At 41.6% G+C, this 26,083-nt stretch overlaps 1 protein-coding gene across 1 annotated transcript; it reads left to right on the plus strand.

Annotated features, from left to right (window-relative positions):
- Nucleotides 1-634: 634 nt before the first annotated feature.
- Nucleotides 635-21,938, plus strand: LOC147450740 (membrane protein PM19L-like). Its single transcript, XM_086520793.1, has 4 exons — nt 635-888; nt 1,392-1,569; nt 21,448-21,493; nt 21,583-21,938. The coding sequence occupies exons 1-4, from the start codon at nt 771-773 to the stop codon at nt 21,667-21,669; spliced, it is 429 nt and encodes a 142-aa protein (XP_086376919.1). The 5' UTR covers nt 635-770; the 3' UTR covers nt 21,670-21,938.
- Nucleotides 21,939-26,083: the final 4,145 nt, after the last annotated feature.

The following is a 26,083-nucleotide window of genomic DNA, read 5'->3' on the forward strand; positions in this document are numbered from 1 at the left end:
AATCGCTCTCCCAGCCTCAAGCTTCCCCCTTAAAACTCGAACCGTAGCGTCCAACTATGTGCAAAGCCCTACTATTATGCATTTGCCGCAGCGGCTTGCCACGTCAGGTTCCCCTCCCGCTCCGGCGGTTGTCTTTTAGCTGCATGTGCGCAGCTCTTGAGAGACGTCACAGTCGACTATGTGATGAGTCCTACTTGCGCGGGCTAGCCGTGGCTTTGAGAATCTTTGTGGCATGTTTGATTGTGCCTACCACAGTGGATAATGTCTTTGCCATGGGCCCACCCTTTCAGGCAACACCAGTCACCTGTGGTCCTGCACCTCTAGTTTGTGACTGGAGAGAGAGAGAGAGAGAGAGAGAGAGAGAGAGAGAGAGAGAGATTGATTCGGTGCGCGAGAGGGAGACATCCCAAATTGGTAGCCTGCTCAGTGCTGCCTGCTCCCCCCTCTCTCACTTTCCTTAGCCCGCATCTTCTCAAGATTCTTTCCATAAAATGGTTGGCCCTCCCTACTTTATCGTAAGTATGAGTACAAATTCAACAATAATAAAAAAAGAGATGGGAACACGCGTTGCCGGCAGACAGCAAAGCTGGTGAGGCCGAGGTAGCCTACGAAGTGCATGCCGGCCAACGACAAGCTAATGATATACGGCTTATAGCTCAGGATTATGAGCACCACCACCACCATCACCACACGCAACGCGAGACCAGCAAGTTACAGTATATAATCTGTACGTTGTTGCGTTGCGGCCAATTAAGATCGACGACAGCGCCATGGCTCGCGGGAGGTTTCCGGACCTTCTCATTCCGCTTCTCATTCTGAATTTCGCCCTCTTCATGGTGGTGCTAGGAATATCCGGCTGGGCTCTCGACAGTTTCATCGATGGTCGACGTAAGCATTTCTCCCCCTCCCCCCCGTATGGTGGAGCCAGCCCAACCCTTAAGGTTATCATTTCTTTTTCTGAGGTAGACGGCGGTAGACATACATGAAATAGTTTATTCCATTGTGTATAATAGTTTCTCACATCCTTAACATGCACAAGAAGATTTAGAAATTTTCTCACGTAGGAAAACGGAGTCTTTTCCATTGTTTATCTTGTAATGAATAACATCATGAGGTTCTCCTCGAGAGGCACCGCATACCTAGCTAGGTATGCAGTGCCTCCCTCACAGAAGTTCATGATGTTGAGGTAAGTCACAATGTGGGAATTATTGTGAGAATTTGTCCAAAACTTCTTGTGTAAGTGAAATGCTAAAATGCCATAGCATATACACATCTTTAATTATTTGGCATTGGAAGCTTTATAAGAAAAATTTACTTTCTAGAAACATGAAATAGATGAAATCACTATTGGTAAACAGATCTAACATAGGCTTCACATGATTTCTTGGCAGCTACTGATGGGAACTCAGCAACTGAACCTCTTGTGCTATTCTCACTAATTGCTGGAGCGGTCGGGGTAGCTTCCATTATTATTGCACTTAGTTTGGTTAGAGGCAAGAGTCGTGAGAATGCTACGGGAAGCAGCACATCTGCCATAATTGCTTGGGTACTACTCATAATTGCTTTTGGGTAAGTGAATTTTTTTTGCTCAGTATTGTATTCAGTTATAAAGAATGACTCAATCGAGGTTTTTGATTCAAAAGTTTGATACCATGAACCCCTTTGCTATGAGATTTTGACAATAGCTAGTGCTTCTTCAAACAAAAGTATAGCATGTTGACATTGCAAATCTACAATCAAAGTGGCCAGGCTTATAATCTGATGGTAAGGCTTGTGCCATCAGATTGACTCAATTTTATGATTGTGATTTTGAGTCCTTTGAGGCATCATATCATATCTACTTCTTGTGCCTTTACCTTTTATCACTCCAATGATTCCCTCTCCTTAGGAGAAATATAGCATTGATTGGCTTGCATTATTGTTCCGTGCTATCATTTTTGTGGTCATATGGGTCTTTTGAATAAAAATTGTAAGCAAAAGCGTAGGACCCAAGGGTGGGTATGGCCCTTGCACGACCGGCTAAGCATGAGTACTTCAAGGCCTCCTAAACATGGGCTACGAGTCTATAAGAGGAGATGGTTGGGTGGAGATGAACATGCCTCAATTCCTTGGTTCTTATATTGGTATCTTAGCAAGTTCAATTTGGGGAAAGAAGGGTGGTGGAGTAACCACCTTCCATGGCAAGCTCGAAGAGCTCGAGGAATCAACTGCTCGCATGAGAGGGAGGGCCCATGGGACCTGGCATGTTTTCACTACATATAGCACCAAAAGTGTGCACCTTGATCTGCTTAGACATCTTGCCATTGGCTCACACTCCAAAGACGACCACAATATATAGGTAGTGTTAGTTCCTTCTTCTCTACTGTAACTCTCAGCAAAGCTTTAATGCCATAGACATGGAATTTTTCCCCTTTCCATACGATGGGCTCCCAACTTAGGATTGTTGTTGGGTGAGCAAAGTGGCGACCCCTTATGAGGGGTCTTTTTCCACTTACAAGAAGGCATACAAGGCTAGTGACAGTGCTATAGCTTTGATCAAATGGCTTTGCAAAATTGGAAGATGCAAAGATCTTGATTGGTAACGAATCATAATTTTAGCATTGTTTTTGCAATAATCATACGATCAAGTCAAGGACCATCAGGGAGCATATGAGCATACACAATATCTTTGACTAGTGCATTGTTGCTTGGCATACTTGTTCATTTGCTTCAAGCTTTTGGAAAATTTGGCAAAGAAGGATGCTAAAGGATGACAAACTTTTGGAAATTGTAAAGTTCTTCTTTCAATGCATCTTTTGCCTTTATTTTTTAGAGAATCATAACTTGGTAAACAACCTGATTTGTGGGCTATAATGGCAAGTAAGACGAGGTTTGTGATTCAATGATCTAGCAAGGCTATATGTCAAGATATTTGTGCACAATGTTTACATGGTATACGCATTCATACTTGAAGATATGTTATGGACATAAATACTTACAAATATACTATGTGCATAACCAATCAAGAAGCAATACAACACAGGGGACCTACTCTACCCATTTTGGACCAATGTAGAATAATTTTTATACACTTCCAGGATCTTATCCACCAGTAGGTGGAGAGGTTGAAGTTGCTTTGTCAAAAGGTTTGATAAGTGTAAGTTACTAGAAAATGTTTGTTGAGAAAATGTCGTTCAGTCACTTTCAAGAAAAGTGACCAACTACTTTATGAGTACCACTAATAATGATGGCCTATCAGGCATCTATTTTCAAGGCCTTAGAGCAAAGTCAGGCATGGAAATCTCATGCACCGTGTGACAATATGGTGAAATGACCCCACTCAAGAGGGCTTCTTTTATGCTTTTATTACAGCGTAGGACACATTGTCAAGAACATCATCAATCAGATGGCAACCACTTATTTGTTAGATAATTGACAAAGTCAATTATAATTAATATGTCAAGGTTGCATAACGCTCCATAAGTATGCAGGTTTTAGTTATGACTTTCTACACGAGCTTATGTAATTATCCGTAAGGGTGCACACAAGGTTTTTGATTGGCATTTATTTTGCCTATACATATTTTAGTCATGTTTTGAATATGGATGTTTCCTTCAAGGAATTTATTTTGCCCCTATTAACGAGCAATGACTCATTTATGTTATGAATCCTTGCGAATGGATCATAGTGGGCCAATCAAGTTGGCATTTATTTTGTTTGATTTTGTAGCAGTTATGGACTAAACTGGTCTAAGAAAGTCAAAAGATTGAGAGTGATGGTCAACTTATCCAATTGTTCTCTAAGTCACTACAACAAAAAAGGGGGCCTTCGACATAGGTTTCGACGCACCCCGTCGAAAAAACTGTCGATATATGCGTCCCTACAAAAATGTCGCTATATGTGTCGATTTATCCATCGAAAGGTACTATTTTCGACGCATATTTCGATGGGCTTAGCGACGCAGATTGCGACGACCATAACAGAAAAAAAAAATCTTGGACAGAGGACAGGTAGCCTGGCATGTGCCCAGTGAAAAGATGGACATAGCCCACAGCCAGACTGTGTGTCCTCTGCCCAAGAAAGCGAGCAGCACTAAAATCAACCGTGCTCCCGCAGAAATTTCGACAGAGTTCCCTTCTTTTTAACATAAACTTTTCAAAAAAAACCATATCATGTATACGCCTCCTACATGCTATCCATGTAGGATCTCACATGAGATTTAAGGCCAATGAAAGAAATGAAATGAACTTTGTGCAAAATCAGAACCAACTTAAAACCATAACCATAACGAACTTAATTTGTGCAAAACCATAACCAAATTAAAACCATAACCGACCATAACCATATTGATCAAAACCATAATGCAAATAATCATAACTATAAACATAAACAAAACAATAACCATAAGCATAACCAGAAAGTTAAACATAACCATAAACAAAACAATAACCATAACCATGACTATACAAGAATATGAGAAATAACCATGTCTATACAATGACAATAACCATAACCATAAGAAAAAAAATAACCATAACCATGTCTTAACAATAACTATAACCATATATGTCTATACAAAAAATAGACACAGAAGCGTGTTTGTGTCTCACAAAGCATATATATGATATCCATTGATGACTAGGCGTCACAACCTGCACATACGACAAGTCACAAAATTAATTGATATTACTTCACATATACTTATTTAATTAAAACAACTCACACATATTAACGTCTCACTTCAATCGATCAGCGAAACTCTAAGGCCTCCCAGTCTACAGGCTCTCCTGAAGCATCAAGATCATTCAGTACTTCATAGATACCACTGCGATATTCATCTGTCTCTTCCTGGAGTGTCGAGGCTCAATGCATCGCAAGATTCTGCGTTTATACAAAAATCAAAGTAATAAGAATACATGATTCATCACGTTTAAAAAATGCCATAGCCAGGATTGGATTGGAAACTCACAAACTCATAGCGGAAGGTGTCGAAGCCTCCGCTGCCAAGATGAGATGTCCCCCTGGTCATCTGTCGTATCTGCGCAACCTGACGCTGCTGTCTGAATCGCGTGTCCACTGTTCGCTTATCCTCCCTGATTTGCTGCCACGTCTCGTGTGGGATGTCCGAAGGCTTCGGCGAGCCGATCCTGAAAGCCTGCCGAGCTGCATCTTGTCGATGTTTCACGGTGTCCCGTGCAACACCCTTGATCCAGCTCCTCGGAACAGCCTTTGAACCCGAAGCAGGCTGAGACTCTCTCATGATGGTCTCCACTATATAACTGATTTTGTCCTCATCCCGGTCAGGCCAAGGCGTCAAAATGTTGGTCGAAAACTACAGCTCCGTGAGCTGGAGAATCCACTGTCTCATCTCCGTCCCGACTCTATCCATGTCAACAAAACCATCTGCCCGTACAATATAGAGCTTGGAGGCACTAGGATCGTATGCCCCCGAAGGTGTTTGAGGTGTGCCAAGAGGTGTGCCTGGGTAGGACGGGGGTCGTGAGCGAGGAGGGGTCGAAGCATCAGTGCACCGTCCTCCACAGTAACCACCACCTCCACCTGACGATCGTCGAGATTGGCGAGTGCGTCTGTGCTGCGGAGATGAGGACGTACCCGACTTTGCCGCACCCCTAGCTCGTGTCAAAGCGGTCGTGATGGGAGACCTCGCAGGCGTCGTACCCGTAGGCGTCCCCCCCCCCCATAGGCGTCGGACCCTCGGATGTGAAGCTCGGAGGCGTAGTACTCGTGCCTCTGGCTACCCAGTAGTGAGACGCCTCTGTCATCTGACTAGGCGTCATCTGTGTGACGAAGCCCATAAATGCATCTGCACTCATAGAAGCGGGATCTGGAAATTGGTATGCCATACTAAAGTCCTGCGCAAAGAAAGTAAAATAAAGCGTCAGAACACCTTTGTTTAAATTAACTTTAAGCTTAATTTTAAATCAACGTCTTCACACAAACACTTACAGGCCTAGGCCTTGACGAGTGAGCCATGATCGATAAGATCTTGCACCGTATCATCGTCTATCTCTAATTGCAGACATAACTTTGCCCCAACTCGTTCTGGAAGATTGTCTTCATCCATTGCATCTTCGCCTGCAAGAATCAATTCTGCCTCGTCTGCGTCATCCCTCGTATATCTGTCAGCTTCCTCTGCCATACCTTCATCCATCTGATCTAATGTCACAGTAGTATCTGTGTCGTCTGATCGACTTTCCTCTAGGAGCTCTTGCCCTTCAAATACTTGTTTATTTCTTGGACAACCTGAACCACAAACCACCATTGTCTATCTCGAGGGTCCGGTACAAAGACCACTTGCTCGCAATGTTCGGGGAGAGCAAATGTGTCGCTCGCATCTGTCCAAACCTTTGTAGAATCTATTTGCACAAGCTTGTTTCCATCTCTGCGTACCATTGCATTGCGACCAGAAGTAATCACCTTGAACCACTTCACATCCAACAAAAACATCTCAAACCGCCTGAAGCTGACTTTCAGGATATCTGACACCAGACCACAGTAATCTTGGTTACTAGTGCTCTCATTCGTGTCTCTGGCACTGGCCCTGCTCTTTTGCATGAAACTAACCATTACCCCACTGTCAAACATGTTTCTTCTGCTATCAATTTGTTGTGTTCTGAAATGCTTTCCATGCGACCACAGTGCCATGTATGTATGATCCTTCCAGTCACATCTAATAGCCAGCTCTTCCTCTTCTAGAGATATGGGTTTTTCGATCTGTCGAGCTGCTCTCACTGTCTTGTCCAACCATGCCATTGTAGGGAATTCAGGTAGAGGAGCAAGATAGTCTGGTAAGGATAAGCTTCTAGTCATTCGGCTTCGCCTGAAATCGTGTCGCTCCCTATTGCGTCTCTCTTTCTCTTCTTCGTACCTTTCAAGCCATTTTTGCATCAGCTCTGAATTTAGTATACATAACTTCATGATCTTTTCTCGCATGGCGTTGTTCATTTTCTTTGGCACTCCTTGCCCTTGCGGGTCCTCTCCCACCAGTCTTGCATCCTCCTCATCACTCTACAGTCAAGGCATTTATGGGTCAGAAACGGATAGAAATTCGGTCATCAAAACAAGAGACTCTTGCACCATCCATCCTTCTGTCATGCTCCCCTTTGGACGCGCTTTTTGGCAAACAAAACCCTTAAGTGTTTTCATGAACCGCTATAGAAAGAACATCCAACGGCTGTGGACTGTACCTGCCACTGCAACCTCATCTACTACATGGACGAGTAAGTGCATTTGGATAGTTAGGCAGCTCGTAGGTAGATACTTCTCAATCATGCAAACTTCTTCAATGGAGTTAGCCCTTGCGACTGCAATAGATTCCTCCTGTATCTCCTTGGAAGAGATCCATCGCACTAGCTCTGAAATCTTGTATATGCAGGTCCGCACTTCCTCCGTTAAACACCCCTTGATCGCAATTGGAAGAATAAATTGCAAGAACTTATGCCAGTCGTGCGATTTCAGTCTTGACAATTGATCGTCACGGGTGAATGCTGTCTTGAGACATCGCATATATCCTGTTGGTGTCCTGAACTCTGAAATCACCCTTTTAACTTGTCGCTCTTCGCTTTTTAGCAATACCCATGGCGCTCTCGGAAGTTTTGTTTGGCCAGCTGCATTGGTGAAAGGCCACAGCTCTGGCATCTTTCTAACTGGCTGCAAATCATCTCGTGAAGCTCGATTGTCTTTCATTCCCATGATTGTCTTCCAGAGGAGCTCTCTCACATTCTTGAATATATGCATTGGATCCAGCAAATGGTTAATTAGTAGATCACCCCAGTACGACAATGTATGGAGAATGGACAAACGTTTTGTTAAGTATGGAGCCTGATTTACCTTTGTAATTTTATGTGGTAAAAGCGCACATTTGTAAGGCCCCCATTATGAGGAGAAGCCATCGTGCGTGAAGGAAAATCACTTGTCGGAAACCAAAATTTTCACGGCCGAAAATCATGGGCAAATTTTTTCCCTCGTCGGAATATTATGGCCGGACGGCGGCCAGAAAGTGGTCGGAAAACAATCGTCGGTCACCCGGTGGTTGGAAGTCAATGGCCGGTGGCCGATGGCTGAATTCAAAAGCGGACTTGTCTTCTCAAGGGCGGCCACACATGGGCGGATTGGAGGGTTCGATTTGGACTTATCTACACAAGGGCGGCTACACATGGGTGCCTCTCATGAGAGAGGGAAACCCTTTTGGCCTATAAAAGGAGGCCATTTCTACACACATTTCATAGTGTGAAGTTGATGCAACAAGGTGAGTGTGAGGTGGTGAGAGTGAAGCAAGGCGGGAGCTCCATTAAGGGTATAATCCCTTGTAAACTACTTCTTGTTTTGAAGTACTAAAGCCATTGAGTGGCTGCTTTCCCGTGGACGTAGCCCACATTGGGTGAACCACGTATATCGTGTGTACTCTCTCTCTCTCTCTCTCTCTCTCTCTCTCTCTCTCTCTCTCTCTCTCTCTCTCTCTCTCTACTCTATAATCTCGTGTATGTAACTTTGTCACTCTCCATTAAGTAATCTACTCAATTATCTATTTAGCTACGTCCTATTTCCTAACAACTGGTATCAGAGCAAGGTTTTCTCGTAGCTAAATTATCTCAAGGAAAGGATTCCTTGAATTGAGTGGGAGTTATGGCGGAGGAAGGGAAGCTCAAGATTGAGAAGTTCAATGGCAAAAACTACCAACATTGGAAGATGCAGATTGAAGACTATCTCTACCAGAAGGACCTCTATTTGCCACTAGCGGTCTTGCAAAGAAGCCCGCAACGATGGAAGATGAAGCATGGATTGTCCTTGATCAAAAGGCCCTAGGAACAATCCGGTTAAGCTTGGCATCAACGGTGGCCTTCAATGTTTTGGAGATGAAGACCACGGAGGACTTGATAAAGTCACTTGACGACTTCTACGAGAAACCATCGGCATCCAATAAGGTATTTCTTATGAAGGGCTTGTTCAATCTAAAGATGGCAGAGAATGGTTCAGTTGCAGAACACCTAAATGACTTTAACACAAACATAAGTCAACTTCGATTGGTGAAAATCAATTTCGATGCTGAAGTGCGAGCTCTCCTTATACTATCATCTCTACCGGATAGCTGGGACAGCCTTGTGATGGCTGTAAGTAATTCTATTTCTGGCACAAATACTCTTAAGTTTGATGATGTTGTGGGTGTTCTCCTAAGCGAGGAAATGTGAAGGAGAAGCATAGGAGAATCATCAAGTGCTGCACTGTCAGTGGAAACAAGAGGAAGGCCTAAGGAGAGGTTCAAAAACCAAAAGGGTCGTGATCGCTCAAGGCGGAGCAAGTCACGCACAAAGTCAGTTCTTGAATGTTGGAACTGCGTCAAAAAGGGCCACGTCAAGAAGGATTGTTGGTCCAAGAAGAAGAAGGAGATTGAGTCTCAAGACAACAAGCCAACATCGGAGGCCAATGTGACAGGTAAAGTAGAGCAAGATGCTCTAATTCTCTCATTAGGCAATGTGTCTAATTCTTGGATAGTAGATTCCGGGGCTTCATTCCATGCAACACCACACAAGCAATATTTCCAAGACTACACCAAAGGTAATTTTGAATATGTATACTTGGGAGATGATGAATCTTGTGAGATTGTCGGCAAAGATACAGTTTCTGTCAAAACTACTAACGGAAATGAATGGAAGCTTAAAGATGTTAGGCATGTTCCTTCTCTTCGGAAAAATTTGATCTCTACAGGACAATGGGACGATGAAGGTCACAACATTGCATTCGGAAACAAACTGTGGAAGATCTCAAAGGGATCTTTGGTGGTTTCCAAGGGAGAAAAGGTCGGTACATTTTACTTGTGTACTATGAGCACACAACCTTCAGCTTGTGCAGCAACTACAGAAGTTGACAGTGTGGTGTGGCACTATCGGCTGGGGCATATGAGTGCCAAAGGAATGCAAATCCTTCAAACAAAGAAGCTTCTACCAGGTTTGAAAGAAGTGGACTTAGAGTTCTGTGAAGATTGTGTTTATGGTAAACAAAAGAGGGTAAAATTTTAAAAATCAGGAAATGAAAGAAAAAATAAAAAACTTGAGTTGGTTAATTCTGATGTTTGGGGTCCTGCAAGTCCACCATCACTTGGTGGCTCATTGTACTATGTAACATTCATAGACGATGCGACTAGAAAAACATGGGTTTATGTCATGAAGAATAAATCCGATGTATTTTCCATATTTCAAAGGTGGAAAGCCTTTGTCGAGAATGAAACAGGTACCAAGCTGGTTAAATGCCTCAGATCCAACAATGGATGTGAATATTGCAACCAAGCTTTTGAAAGCTTTTGTGCTAGCAATGGCATTCAGAGACAAAGGACAACCCCAAGGATACCTCAACAAAATGGGATTTCAAAAAGGATGAATAGGACAATCATGGAGCGAGCACGAAGCATGCAGCTACATGCAGGCCTACCGCTTGAGTTTTGGGCGGAAGCTGTAAGTACGTTTGTGTACTGAATCAATCGGTCACCCTCAACGGAATTGGATGGGGGAGTTCCAAAAGATACATGGACAGGTAAACCGGTGAATTATGCATTTCTCAAAGTGTTTGGGTGTGAGGCTTTCATGCACATAGATAGAAGCCTAAGATCAAAGCTAGATGCAAAGTCCAAAAAGTGTTTCTTCATTGGCTATGGAGAAGGTGACTTTGGGTATCGCATATGGAATCCTGAAGATGGTAAACTCTTAAGGAGTAGGGATGTAATTTTTAACGAACAAAATATGTACAAAGATTACTTGGAAAGAAAACAAACAAAAGAAACAGGTGATGAGTACATGGAGCTTGAGGACGGTGAAGACTCAAGGACTGCAAACGGTGACAATGTGCAACAACGTCAACCAAATGACGAGCCTCAACCTATTCTCCGAAGATCTACAAGAGCAAGTAGACCTCCAGAAAGGTTTGTTCCTTCCTTCAACCATCTCTTGATCTCAGATTCTGGAGAGCCAGAATCATACGAAGAAGCTATGCAACATGAATCCAAAGAATAATGGACGAAGAGCATGCAAGTGGAGATGGACTCACTACATTGCAACCAAACATGGGAGTTGGTTGAGTTGCCTAAAGGTAAGTCGGTACTTCAAAACAAATGGGTGTACAAGCTAAAGGAAGAAGAAGGTGGGAAGAAAAGGTACAAGTTTAGGCTTGTGGTAAAAGGGTTTTCTCAAAAGAAAGGTATTGACTTCAATGAAATATTTTCTCCTGTTGTAAAAATGAACTCAATTAGGCTTGTCTTAAGCCTTGTGGCTGCTCATGATGTAAATCTCGAGCAAATGGATGTAAATACGGCATTCCCTCACGATGACTTAGAGGAGGAAATCTACATGCTTCAACCAAAGGGGTATGAATTAAAAGGTAAGGAGAAAATGGTTTGCAGATTAAAGAAGAGCTTGTATGGTTTAAAGCAAGCATCAAGACAATGGTACTTGAAGTTTGATCGATGGATATTGGATCATGGATTCACAAGATGCAACTCGGATCACTGCGTCTACACGAAGAATTTGGGAGATGGGAAATTCATCATCCTAATGTTGTATGTTGATGACATGTTGATTGCAAGTGCTAACATGCAGGACATCAAAGACCTAAAAGATGAGCTGTCTAAATCTTTTTCAATGAAATATTTAGGTGCTGCAAAGAGGATACTTGGTATGAAAATATCAAGGGACAGGACGAATAACACAATAAAGCTATCTCAAGAAGATTACATCAAGAAAGTACTAGAAAGGTTTGCAATGCAAAATGCAAAACCAGTTTCTACACCTTTGGCTGGTCATTTTAAACTAACGAAGGATATGTGTCCAAAGACACAAGAGGAGATAGCCTATATGTCTAAAGTTTCATATGCTGCAGCGGTAGGTTCTCTAATGTATGCTATGGTCTGGACAAGGCCATACATTGCACATGCAGTGGGAGTTGTGAGTAGGTTCATGGACAACCCAGGTAAAGAGCATTGGCAAGCTGTGAAGTGGATACTTAGGTATCTAAAAGGGACAACAACAAATGCTTTGTATTTTGGAGGAACTGATATTTTTCTAGAAGGGTATGCTGATGCAGATATGGCAGGTGACAAAGATACTCGAAGGAGCACTACTGACTATGTATTCACGGTTGGAGGCACAGAAATAAGCTGGGCTTCAAAGCTGCAGAAAGTGGTTTCACTTTCTACGACGGAAGCAAAGTATGTATCAATGACGGAGGCAAGCAAACAAATTCTGTGGCTTCACAGATTCTTAGAAGAGCTTGGATTCAAACAAGACAATTGTGTCTTGTACAGTGATAGCCAAAGTGCTATCCATCTTGCGAAGAACTCAGCCTTTCATTCAAGGACAAAGCACATTGAGGTGAGATATCACTTCATACGCACTCTTTTGGAAGAGGGACAGCTAAAGCTAGGAAAGGTACATACAAGTGAAAATCCTGCAGACATGTTTACAAAGGTGGTCAATAAGGAGAAGTTGAGCTTTTGCTCATCTTCAATCGGCATTCAAGGATAAGAAGCCAGAATGGAAAGCAGTCACACAGGTTTGGTTTGGAGATCAGTCTCCAAGTGGGAAATTGTTAAGTATGGAGCCTGATTTACCTTTGTAATTTTCTGTGGTAAAAGCTCACATTTGTAAGGCCCCCATTATGAGGAGAAGCCATCGTGCATGAAGGAAAATCACTCGTCGGAAACCAAAATTTTCACGGCCAAAAATCAAGGGCAACTTTAGGAACCTCGGGGACGGAAGCCCCCGAGACCTTTTTTTTCCCTCGCCGAAATATTATGGCCGGACGGTGGCCAGAAAGTGGTCGGAAAACAATCGTCGGTTGGCCAATGGGCAGGTGGATGGTGGTCGGAAGTCAATGGCCGGTGGCCGAATTCAAAAGCGGACTTGTCTTTTCAAGGGCGGCCACACATGGGTGGATTGGAGGGTCCGGTTTGGACTTAGCTACACAAGGGCGGCTACACATGGCTGCCTCTCATGAGAGAGGGCAGCCCTTTTGGCCTATAAAAGGAGGCCATTTCTACACACATTTCATAGTGTGAAGTTGATGCAACAAGGTGAGTGTGAGGTGGTGAGAGTGAAGCAAGGCAGGATCTCCATTAAGGGTATAATCCCTTTGTAAACTACTTCTTGTTTTGAAGTACTAAAGCCATTGAGTCGTTGTTTTCCCGTGGACGTAGCTCACATTGGGTGAACCATGTATATCGTGTGTACTCTCTCTCTCTCTATACTCTATAATCTCGTGTATGTAACTTCATCTCTCTCCATTAATTAATCTACTCAATTATCTATTTAGCTACGTCTTATTTCCTAACACGTTTCATTCCTGGAACAGGTTTCTCCTCATGTTGCTCCCATCGGCGTCGCCACTCTTGTACATGCATAGGACGACATTCGACGCGACCAAGCTGACCTTCGCGCAAGTGATGGCCATCTGGAAGATAATGGTGGTGGCCTTGATAAATTGTCTTTCGAAGAGAGGCAGAATAGCGCACATCCAAAGACTACCAGCAAATTGGACATGCATTGTATCCCGAGATTGTTAGCCCTGCATATATTAAAGCATGAATCAGGCCAAAGCAAAGTGCTTGTGAATAGCGAGAATTTAGTAAATCAGAAGCTTCTTCGTATCCTATCCAATCATGCATATTCCACATAAGAAGTCCATGGATCCTTGCATGTTGTTGTCCTACTGGTTCAACCGCATCTGCTATGTCGATTCCATGCCATAACTCCTGGAGCTCGTCAACTAGTGGAGCTAGATAAACATCCATGTTTTTTGCCTTGAACTTACCAGGTACAATCAATCTTAATATCAAATGACCCTTCTTGCTGGCAAGCCATGGCGAGAGGTTGTAATTGATAAGGCACACAGGCCAAGTTCTCCATGACGAGCTTCTCGAGCCAAATGGATTGACTCCATCCATTGTCATGCCCAAACGCAAATTGCGTGGTTCACTCTTAAAATGTGGCCAGGTATCTTCAATGTGCTTCCAAGCCTTTGAATCAGCGGGCACCCTAAATGTTGCGTCAGTGGATCTATTCGTAGAATGCCACCGCATCAACTTTGCAATGGAACCACAACGAAACATGCTTTTTATCCTAGGAATAATAGGGAAATGCTGCAACACTTTGGCTGGCACTGTCTCGCCAACCGCATCTTGTTTGTAGCGCATTGCTCCGCACTTAGGACACGAAAGACAATCTACGAATTTATTGCGAAAAAGAATGCAATCATTTGGACATGCATGAATCTTGTTGTAGTCCAAGCCAACTGAGGTCAATAGTTGCTTTGCGTTTGGCCTGGAGGGGGGCATTTCATTGCCAGCCGGGAGAAGTTGCTCCCGCAACAACCTGTTTAAGCCACATTAAATTAAAAGCCTCTCCAAGCACATCACCGTTGCAATCGGAAAATCTCTTTTGTAAATTGTGTACCTAAACAAAGCAGTGGCGCTTGCATCTGACCACCCGTACACTGACCGAAGATTCAAAAACGCCACACAAGTACGAAGCACAGATATTTTGGCGCCTTCATAGATTGGTTGACGTGCCAATTTTCTCAACATGTCTTCAGGAGATAGGCGCACGGCTTCTGGTGTTGCTTCGTTAGCGTTCTCCTCGCTTGTCTGGAAGAAGGCATCCAGCATCTCCTCCATGCCGTTGTCTTTAGTCTGTAAGCCCTTTTTTGCTTCCATCCTTGGCCTATATTGGTTGGACCTTCACGCATAATCCTTTTTCTCTCTCTCAGATGTAGGTGCTATGTCGCGAAAATCAATGCCCATTCCATAGGAGTCGTATCATAGATTCTGTACGGTTTCTCTAGCAAACTCTCCGTACTTGTGAACATGCTCATTACATATCCTACGCTTGCGCAGGATTTGATACTTGAAGAGCGTGCACGAGCATGCAATCTTTTCCTCCATGTTAGTTGATGACGTTGCCATCTACAATGATTATGAATGTTGTTTTAATATATATACTCATCACAATGTAAACTACCTCGCATTCTCTAGTCTTGCCCAATCTCCGTACACCTTGGTCTAGAGGTGTACGGAGATCAGGACCACCGGGTCAAAATATCGTCTTTATTGGTCAAATCCTATATGGGTACACATACGTGCACTCCCAGGTATACATAGCAATGCATGTAGTGGGCAAAACCCCTTTGCCTCTTTTAGTTCCATAGTTTCTTCTAGAGGGAGAGAGAGAGATAGAGAGAGTTTCTATCCCTTTCACACAATTGGTCAGCCAACCTAACTCTTTCTCTCTCTTTCTCTATCTACTCTCTCTCTCTCTCTCTCTCTCTCTCTCTCTCTCTCTCTATATATATATATATATATATATATATATATATATATATATATATATATATATATATATATATATCACTCTCTCTCTCTCTCTCTGTCTACGTACCCTATCTCTCGTTCTTTCTCTCTCGATCTCGCTCTCGCTATCTCTCTTTCTCTCTCTATTTTCCTATTTCCCTATCTCTCTCTCTGTCTCGATCTCCACTTCCCTATCTCTCTCTCGCTCTCTCTCTCTCTCTCTCTCTCTCTCTCTCTCTCTCTCTCTCTATATATATATATATATATATATATATATATATATATATATATATATATATATATATATATATATATATATCACTCTCTCTCTCTCTCTCTCTCTCTCTCTCTATTCCCTATCTCTTTCTCTCCTTCTATTTTCCTCTCTCTCTCTCTCTCTCTCTCTCTCTCTCTCTCTCTCTCTCTCTCTCTCTCTCTCTCTCTACTTTCCTATCTCTCTACTGATCGAACGAGCGACTGAGCTAGGGAGATCCAGACGCCTACGACTGCGGAGGACTACACAACATCGACAAAGGCTGCATCAGAGGATCCAAGTCACTTTGGCTCGACATGCACAATGCCCGGTCAGACTACTGACCATGGAGGAGATTGATGAGATCCGCCAGCGAGACCGATGGTGGATCTCCTATGATCTACCTATCCCAGCTAGCTGTTTTAGCTGCCTAGTCCACACCCAGCAGTTTAGGATTCCATAATATTTTATTTTGTCATCTTGTTACTCTGACTTTGTATCAGATCCACCACATTGTAACTTTCTGGTCTCATAGGTCACTTTGGCCTTTTGAAGACATTAATATAACATTTCATTTCATTTCTCTCTTTAATTTTAATTTCCTACGCATACATTAATTCTCTCTCTCTCTCTCTCTCTCTCTCTCTCTCTCTCTCTCTCTCTCTCTCTCTCTCTCTCTCTCTAGCTTTTTAATTTCTTATTTACACACACACACATTTCTCTCTCTCTTTCTCTCTTTGATTTTCTACACACACACACACACACATTTCTCTCTCTCTCTCTCTTTCTTTAGTTTCTTACACACACACACACGTTTCTCTCTCTCTCTTTGATTACCTACACACACACACATTTCTCTCTCTCACGCTCTTTCCTACACACACACACACACACACTTCTCTCTCTCTCTCTCTCTCTCTCTCTCTCTCTCTCTCTCTCTCTCTATCTCTTTCCCACACACACACACACACGATGTAGCGAGAGAGAGAGAGAGAGAGAGAGGGGGGTTTTGGGGGGGGGGGGGGGGGGGGGGGGGGGGGTTTCATAATATCTGTGCAGCAGGTTTCGGCCAAGATATGAACGCGCGCGTCACAGGAGAAAATGGCCCCTGCGTGCGGGTTTCCCTTTTTTTCCCCCCAATTTTTTTGTGTCGAAATGTGCGTCGATATACTCGTGGTAATATCTATCGATATACGTGTGGAAAAGTATGTCTTGCCACGCGTATTTTCACGCGCATATCGACGAATATTCCGTTGCATATATCGACGGGATGAAAGTACGTCGATATCCGCGTGGAAAGGTACGACAGTCGATATATACTGCGTCGATATCTTGATGTTATGTTGTAGTGAGTGCAACATCAAGGATGCTCTATGACATCTACCAAGTGTGAAAGTTCAATATGAAGATACTAAGAGTGTCTAGTAAATGTGTTTTTAGTTCATTGTTTTGCATTATTTCTTCTCTTTTAGAATATTTTGATATATATGAGGCTATCAATAAGTATACATTTTGTGGCTAATTTTGAGTTATTTTACTAGCATCACTATAACATGACACTACAAGTGTGTAGGTTGAAGTTAGCTTTGATCATATATACCATCATGTTTAATTACTCTGACTAGAGGAAACATGCAGTTGTAAAGGCACCAAGTTTTAAGCGAAGGGATGTAAGATCAACTTCCTCTTCTTTTATTAAGAACAACACCATTTTGAGATTCACTCCACATGTGGAGATTAAATGCACCATGGACATAGACACAAGGCACCAACTTTTTGTTATGTATCATAGATAAGTTACAATTCTAAATTGATCTACATTAGTAAGCATTTCAGTTTTTGAAAGGAATTGCTTTTTGAGAAGAGAGAGAAATAAGTTTTTTGCAACTAGAGCATCTCCCACACTTGAGGAAGGCTTTATTGTTCCAAGCAAAGGTTTCATTTGGCCAGAGGATCAGTTTCTTACGAGGATGTTTGATTTAATAATTCAATCGAGTTTCTACTACAAACAAACAATTCCACATATGAGTACCAAATTCGATTTTAATCCAAGTGGATCAATTGACTTGATGTGGGCTAGAATATTAAAACATTGATATTCTTATCAACAATTGTCTCATTGATGTTTTTGAGGATGAAAAATCTCCTTCAGAGGAAGAAGAGAGGGTAGTTGTAGGACCAAGGGTGGCACATGGCCTATGTGCGGGGGCTCCTAAGACAGGATTATGGGCATATATGAGGAGATGGCTAGAAGGAGATAAGCATGCCTCCCTCGCGCCAAAAGGAAGGGACGGGGGGGGGGGGGGTCACTATATACAGATCTTGAATGGTATGTGTGCTCAAGAGACATTTATAAAAACCCCTATTTTACATTTTTTGATGTATATAGAGACCCCTTATGTGCCACTTCTCTTAATAAAAAGACCCCTTATGTACCAAAATTCTCGCTTTTTAATTGAAAACACGCTTATGTATGTGTATTGTCTATAATTTGTGTTGAACTCACGTGCTATTGTACATAATTTTTAGTGAACCCCCCAAGATGCCTCAAGTTCCTTGGCGCTTACAAAAATCTTGTATGATGATATACGGCACTCCCCCACGAAAGAGGAATTGGCTCAACCCACTGGGGGGGCCTTTAGGTAAGTACAATTAAAGACCAAAATAGCTTAAAACATGTGGCAAAGAGTATATGTCACTGGGAAACTCTCTTCTAGTCTATGGTTTCATAGAATTACTTTGAGGTTAAAAGATCCATTAAGCAGCTTCCCTCTTGCCCCTCTATTATTTGACATTGATTAACATCCTCTGGTAACACTACTCAAAGATAGTGCTACTAAAGGGGAGATTCAAGGACTGACTCTTCCTACTGACCAACTGCTGGCTAAGCTTTTTGCAGATGACCCCCTACTTTTCCTCAAAGCGTGCCCTCAAGTCATCATGAAGGCATTGGAAATTGTGCAAACATACGCCCTTGCCTCAGGGTCCAAGTGTAACATCGAAAAGTCAAGATTGATCTCTCTCTCTGAGAACGATGCATTTGATCCATCTTTGTGGACCGAGGAGATTGTATCAAAAGGTGAGATCTTTCGGCACTTGGGAGCCCCTTTAGGGGTGGATATCACCCACAATCAAAGATTCCTATGATTTATGAAGAAAGTGGGGACCAAGATGCGAAGGTGGGAATTTGTGCTTCTCTCCTTCTCGAGTAGAATTAAAGTCATCAAATCTTTTATTCTCCCGTATATGACCTTCAACAGTCCGCTTCTTAAGCCTGCCAAATGCAATTGGAAAGAATTCTTGAAACCTGTAAAGAGATTTCTATGGAAAACCAATACGAAAGACTCTACGTGTTGGCAATGGGATAGTTGGGAGACAGTTGCAAGACCAGTAGAGCAAGGTGGTCTAGGCATTTTCAACCCTAGCATCCATGCGAAGGCCCAATGTGCTAAGTTGGTGGTAACATTAACAAAGCAAGACCAGCAGGCCTAGGCCAATATGGCAAAGTCTATGATGGAAACTCTAAATCATAAAAGGTGGCATGTGGAAAGGGTTGGAGGTACATGATATGCTTTTCTTCCCTCATTGGGCCATCCTTAAACTTGGAGGATTGACAAAGCAAGCTCTTTCAAAAATGCAACAATGAAAAGGAGTTTTTGGGATGGGGAGAGCTAGCAAGATACTTCCACAAATCCATGACTCATTGGTCATCTTCGCTCTCTAGGATTGTAAGCATTTCTATGACCCTTTCTGGAGGGAAATTTCCAGACAAATCAATAATAAAGGTATAAAGCATATTGGCCAGCTTTGGGACTACAATCATTTTTACTGGAAAAGTACATACCAACTAGATAGTCAGTTTAACCTAAACGGGACTGAAGACTTGCTAATTAGCAAAGCCCTAGAACAACTAAACAAGTGGTATATGTCAGATTGTGATTTCATACTTGAGTGGAAAGCCTGGCAGTGGCCAAAGAATAGACACTTTTTAAAATTACAAACCAAGGGAGTATACTTCTCACTTATGTATTCCAAGGACTAGTTCTTTCCACTCAAAAAATTATGGGACAAGCAATGGTCAGAATCAAGATGGGAAACAGTTTTGAAGAGAGCAATTGCATTGGCCGCATAGGATGACGGTATTTTTTTGGAAGGTATTGTGGGGAGCCTTACCTATTGGCGTGAAGGTTCTCACAAGGGGCATTATTCCGGATCGTTGCCCGCAATACAGATTGGCTTGGGAAGACCTCGCTCATCTTTTCAAGGAATGCCCAATAGTTAGTGGCCTCACAGGAAAAATCTGCAAATGGGTTCAAAAACCTGGAAAATTGGTTTCTAAGAGAATGATCTCTTCTTGGGAGGGAAAGTATATAAAAGTCAAGCGCTTCTTATTATAAAACCAGTAGTGAGATTTTGCTACTTTAGAAATGTATGGAAGGCAAGAAACTGCCGCATCTTTGAGAACATCATTATAACAGCTAAATTCGCAAAGATAATCCAAGAAAGCAGGGGGGCGATCATCTCGCCATTGGGAAGCAAACGAGTTTTTATGAATGGAAGAAGACCTTGACTAACATGCTTGGGTGAAGAGGTGGACTCCTTCCTTTCTTTGGGGTGGCTCCCTTGTCAGTTGATCTAGCTATGTCTCGGTATAGGTGTCATGGATGATCTCGAGCATGGCACGAAATTGTAATTTTTTTGGTTGTGTTAATATAATCTACTCACAATTGTGATTTTTGCATACAAAAGAAACAAAGCTTAGACACACTAATTTGCTATAAGGAAATCAACAAGTATTCCTCGTTTTGACTTTAAGTTTGGATTTAGAGGGCTTAAAAATACATAGTTTTTTTCAAGTTGATACATTTCACAAAGGATTTTGCTACTAAGATTCAATCAAGAAAAAGAAGCTTGTTCAAAACATATGATATCAAGCCTTATCTAATGAAGTCTTTATAGGAAAAAATTGTAGAAAAAAAGTTCAAAATGCACAAAAATGTGAAAAGTTCAAAATGAAATTGATATAGGCCTAAAATGAATCTCTCCTAGCATTGTTCAATGATTTATTGTCAATTTAATATCCAAAGAGAACCATTCGATCTTGACACAACAAGTTTTGGTGGCTTAAAATTCATAAAATTATTGATTATTGGCAGATATATGTACAAAAATTCATATAACTATATCACAACTACATCAAAGTTTGCCAAAATCTTTCCAAAAAACCTACAAACTCTCTCTATTTTTCAAATCTTGAAGCTTGTTAGGTAGGTTTGAGACATGGAGCGAAGAAGTCATATGAACATGCAAATCAACATAGGGGATGCATATGAACATCTAGTGCTAAAGAATTCTTAAATTTTAATTTGCATGTGCATCTGCTCAAACCCAGCATTCACTCAAGAAAAGATTTCTCCATATTCAACAGACATTTATGGTAAATGGACTTGCATGGTCATCCATCTCATCCATATGAAAATATTTGAGTGGCTTCAAACTTATTGGATAATTTACTTTTTAAGAGAAAAAACACTTCTAAATCTAGAAGTACAACCATACTTGCAAATAGATCATCTAAAAAGAGATAAAAGACAATGAAGTCAATCAAAACAAGAAACTTGAAGAGATACCTGGTTAATTTTTGGTAAAGTGATGTCTTGTAAAGAAACTAGATGTGATTTTGGAAGAGAAGTATGAGTCTGTTCATATATATTAGCTTGTGATTGTCAAGATATTTAGTTTTTGAGATATTGATATTTTATAGCCTTGTTATGGTCAAGATTTGAAGCATAGTTTCCTATAATTTTGCTAGTATAGAAGAGATACCACCCGCCTGTCTCATTTGTGATTGATTGCAATTGTATAGGTTGGCATGCAAGCAAATCCATATTGGAAATCTTGGCACAACTTTGGTAAGAATAAAGTCATTTATTGTTTGATTAAAATGAATGTAAACTTGTCTACATCTACTCATTTGGATGTTTATGATTGTCCTATACAGAAATTTTTGGAGGCCTTTGTCATTATTGTTATGGCCACACATAGCTTATACTTATTGGTGCTACATGCTGATGAGTTGGGCTTATGATATGGATTTTTCTTGGCATGAAAATCGTCAAGTATTCAGATTAATCAATGGTGTTCAATTCAAGAAAAACATGGTTGATTCCCATACTAAGTGTACTTGGCTTGTATTGCACTCAAAAGACTTCTTTTTTCATGAAGAAGACTATCACCTTGTCTCTTTCTTTTCTGCCATTGCAAAGAAACTTCATTTCCTTGCTTCTTGCATGGAAATGGAGTTTATTCATTATTTGTAAAATTAACTCAATACATAGAACAAAGTTAATATATTGAGCTCCATTGTGGACACTATTATTTTGAACCTACAAGGTCACATTTCCAAAAAAATTACCTCCATTGCCTTTGTCATTAATGTTTGTGTGTAATTAAATTTGTATCTTGGTTCTTCTTTGCAGTGTGATTTATTTTGTGTGTGTGTGTGGGGGGGGGGGGGCTGATTTACCATAAATAATATGATATAATTGAACTTTTTACATTCAAAATACAACTGGCTTTAGAAACACAAAAAGATAAGTACAAAAACAACTCAGTCTTAGAATTATTTTTTGCACAATGTTTGTAAGAATGAGGTCTCATTCCAATACACAAGTAACAGATGAACTTCCCAATAGTAAGTGAGTGTGTAATCCAGTGTAGGACAGCTTTCCAAAGTCAAAAAAACCTTCCAAGATAAGATAGAGTCCTTACCTGCATCCATCCAAACAAGAAAACAATTCAATTAGCCTTGGATGTGTTTAACAAGGTATCAATGGACTATACTACCAGTTGTTATCCAAGTCCATCTTACAAACGTTTTCTAAAACCTATACAAGCTTAGTTCATAGAATTTAAGTAAAGATGTTATCACTTTTCTTTTTCTTAAAAAATCACAGAGTTTAAAGTAAAAAGAATATCATTTGGACTAGAAGGCCATCACCCCTTCTAATCCAAGTGTCAAAATTCCCCCCTTTTTTTAAGAAATTCATCAGTTTTATAAATTCCTAAAAAACCCAATCAAATGAAGTTTATATAAGAAGTTTTTCTCCAAAAATTCCATTTAAAGTTCTAATAGAGTAACAAGCTCATATTAAAATTGATTTTCAGGTCAAACGTCCATTATGGTAAAGTGGACTCTGAATCATTCCACTATCACTTAAATCATATTTCTCTTTTTAGCCAGCCAAGTAACAAGGAACCCTGATAAAAAGCCAGGTTTATGAGACAAACCATGAAGTTTTTGTAAAAAATATATGTCATGCTTTACAGTGTTAGTTTCACCTCAACACTCAAAGCTTATAAACGGAGCATCATCCGTCCCAGTGAATACATCCTAACTGAATATAGTACAGACCAAGTCCTGCAATGGTACACAATAGGGTCCAACACCTCAAACCATACTAAATCATTTCGCAATTGGACAGAGAACATCACCACCAGCCAACCACCTATGTGATTGTAGGCAATGCAATGTATAGCCTATCCCAATCAATAAAGTAGTAAGTACAGCAAAATGGTGCAACCGGGCTCAATCCCCTCTAAGAACCAGCGCATAGAAAACTTTTGATGCCCGATTTCGCAAGCTCGCTATCAGGGTTCAAATCTTGGTTACACAAGTCGAAAATCTTACACAACTAATTTACAAAATGCTACCAGAATTGGCTCTTCACTTGCCAGCAACCCAAGGGGTTGCCAATTTACCAGTTATGACCAAAGAGGTCCAACATGTCCAAAATAAGTCGGGTGTCGGAACAAATCGGGGCACGACCAACGTGGTCAAGAAGCTCCTATCACCATCCGACTTTCAATGTGCCAAAAGTCAAAAATTATGCTTTATTTGCTTAGGAACACATCAAAAAAAGCAGTGCTCGCATGTCGGACAACTTATGCGTGATGCATGAGTTCTCGATTTGACATAAACTCCAGTTTTGGTGCATGGCACAGTAGTTATATGGCTTTTCAACATGTTATCTTAGCCATTTCTCTCATACTTCAATATGGATTTTCAGCGTATTGTACGTTTTTTTGAATTGGGTACTGTTACGCACAATTGTTTTTTCTGCCATAGTCATTTTTTGTACGACCAGTCACATCATCTCGGCTATACGATCTGCCGAAAACATTCTGAGATGCATGCAAGATCACTGAATAAGGGTGTATATGATACACGTGTCCTAGAACTTACATTTTGCATTTACTTTGGACAGTATTATGAAAAGCCAAATGCTTGGCCCATTTCACATGACACAAGGCTTCTAATTCCTACTCCGATTACCTCGGCCACAAGAGAAGTTGGCAACCAAGTTTGGGGCACCTACATTATTCAGGATATCATCTCATCAAATCCCTACCAATCTAACCGGTGCAAGGCACTTAGGGTGTTGACTTCAACGATTGTCACTGTAGCCACGGGCTTCCATTTTTGTATGCAAGGCATGCTACCCAGATGGTATAAAATACGCTCTCACAAATCACTCTGTCAAGGACACTATTAGTTATGCATTTCCCATAATTTTTGGTTGCTATCAAGGCACACAAAACAACCTGAAAACTTCTAATGGATTCACAACCCATACACGGTAGATGGTCACGCTGTGACTTGTGTTCCCTCTCGCGATGCGAACACCATACAGTCAGATGGTTGCATGCTTATGCGATAAGCTGGCAGTCAGGCATAAGATGTCTAAGAGCACACAAAACAACCTGAAAACTTCTAATGGATTCACAACCCATACACGGTAGATGGTCACGCTGTGACTTGTGCTCCCTCTCGCGATGCGAACACCATACAGTCAGATGGTTGCATGCTTATACGATAAGCTGGCAGTCAGGCATAAGATGTCTAAGAGCACACATTATGGGCACACACACACTAGCAATAAAGGAAATTTCCTCAGCCTAGCATGCTCTTCTGTTCGTTCTTGATCTCTTTCTCTAAACGAACCAAATGAAAAAATTTTACGAAGTTTGTTTCATATTTGACTACTGAGTCCTCCAGAGCCAAGATGCTCTACAATTCTCAACTACAAATTGGGCAAGGTGCCATTCACATTTATTTTCATCGGTTTACCGATTGAACACTCATTGCCATACGGGCTAGGAGCCACGCACGCTGGCTACGGCCATTGCTAAATCTAGGATAATATCCACTTGTTGGTATTCCTTGGATGATTGTTCTCAAGATCGAACAGTTCTACCCGGTGGAGTACACATTGATGTTTATTGAAAAGCAAGCGTCTTGTCATTACAGATGTCATTACGCATATTTGGGGTGTCATTTTTGCACTACATGTTTTCAGTACAAACGCTCATGTGCGTTTTTTGCCAATCTTAACGCAGCAATCAGGGGTGACAACATGGTTGTAAGGGATCGGTAGTTCACTGGTGTGGGTCTCATGCTCTCTCTATAGCACTACGCAGTGTCTATGGACATACGGTTTTGAGGTAAAACCCAGCAAATGATTGCTACATCACCCTATAGGCATTAAGGATCACAGTTTGATCTTCATTGAGGATCATGGTTGATCTCTCCCAGTTCTCCTTTCAACGAAAGTATTCCGCAATCTACCACGCGGTAGCAGACACACACACTTTTTAAGTTGATTCCACTCAATCGGTACACGGTGTCAGGAGTTTTTTGGAGCAAGGGATTGCGCATATGTGCATACACATGCATGGTGCATCGAATAAAGGATTGCCCATTTTCCAGAGCCAGGTACTAGTGTGTTTTTTCTACAATAACGAGGAGTTGGTAGCACTTAAAACTTATTGAGGAAGCTATCCGCGGGCCGACGACATGAGGTAAGCAGGTGCGTCAGATGGCATCTAGTGGCGTCACGAGGCCGAACGGGGTCAATACTTGCACGTGGATGAGTACGGACACAACGTGGGTGTTTTCTTGTGAGAGTTACGCAGAAAGGTCATCATTAGGACCAATTTTTGGGGCCACTTCACGTGGTGGCAAAATGCATTATTGGAAAAAAGCTGAGTGCCAGGTGTGCGAATGATGCAAAAAGGTGACAACTATGCACTGCGAGGTCAGTTTTTGGCCTGTTCGGGGTCCGTTTGAGGTCATCTGAAAGGCCAAGGGTGCCCAAGTAATAAAGCTAAGTGTGGGAACTGAAAAAACTCAGAGAAGACCAGAAAAAACGTGGAGAAGAGAGGAGGAACAGCCGCAGGTGTGTTTTTTGGGTTTTTGGAGCCTGTTTTGGCCGTAAACTGCTCATCCGAGGTCGGATTTGAGCACTTTGACATTGTAGACTAGGGTTTTGGGACGTTCCGGACACGATGGCGCTGTCCATTTTGCCAAATTCCTCACTCTTTTCCTGCTTTTTTTCTATGTAAGTTTCTCCTATGAGCGAAGTTTCTGCTCTAGTTTGTGATTGTATTTGGTATCTTTTACCCATATTGTGTGAGTTGTTTGCCCCATTGGTGTTGGCCCA

This window comes from Adiantum capillus-veneris, chromosome 9 (genome assembly GCF_014529385.1).
Source record: "Adiantum capillus-veneris isolate H3 chromosome 9, ASM1452938v2, whole genome shotgun sequence".
NCBI lineage: Eukaryota > Viridiplantae > Streptophyta > Polypodiopsida > Polypodiales > Pteridaceae > Adiantum > Adiantum capillus-veneris.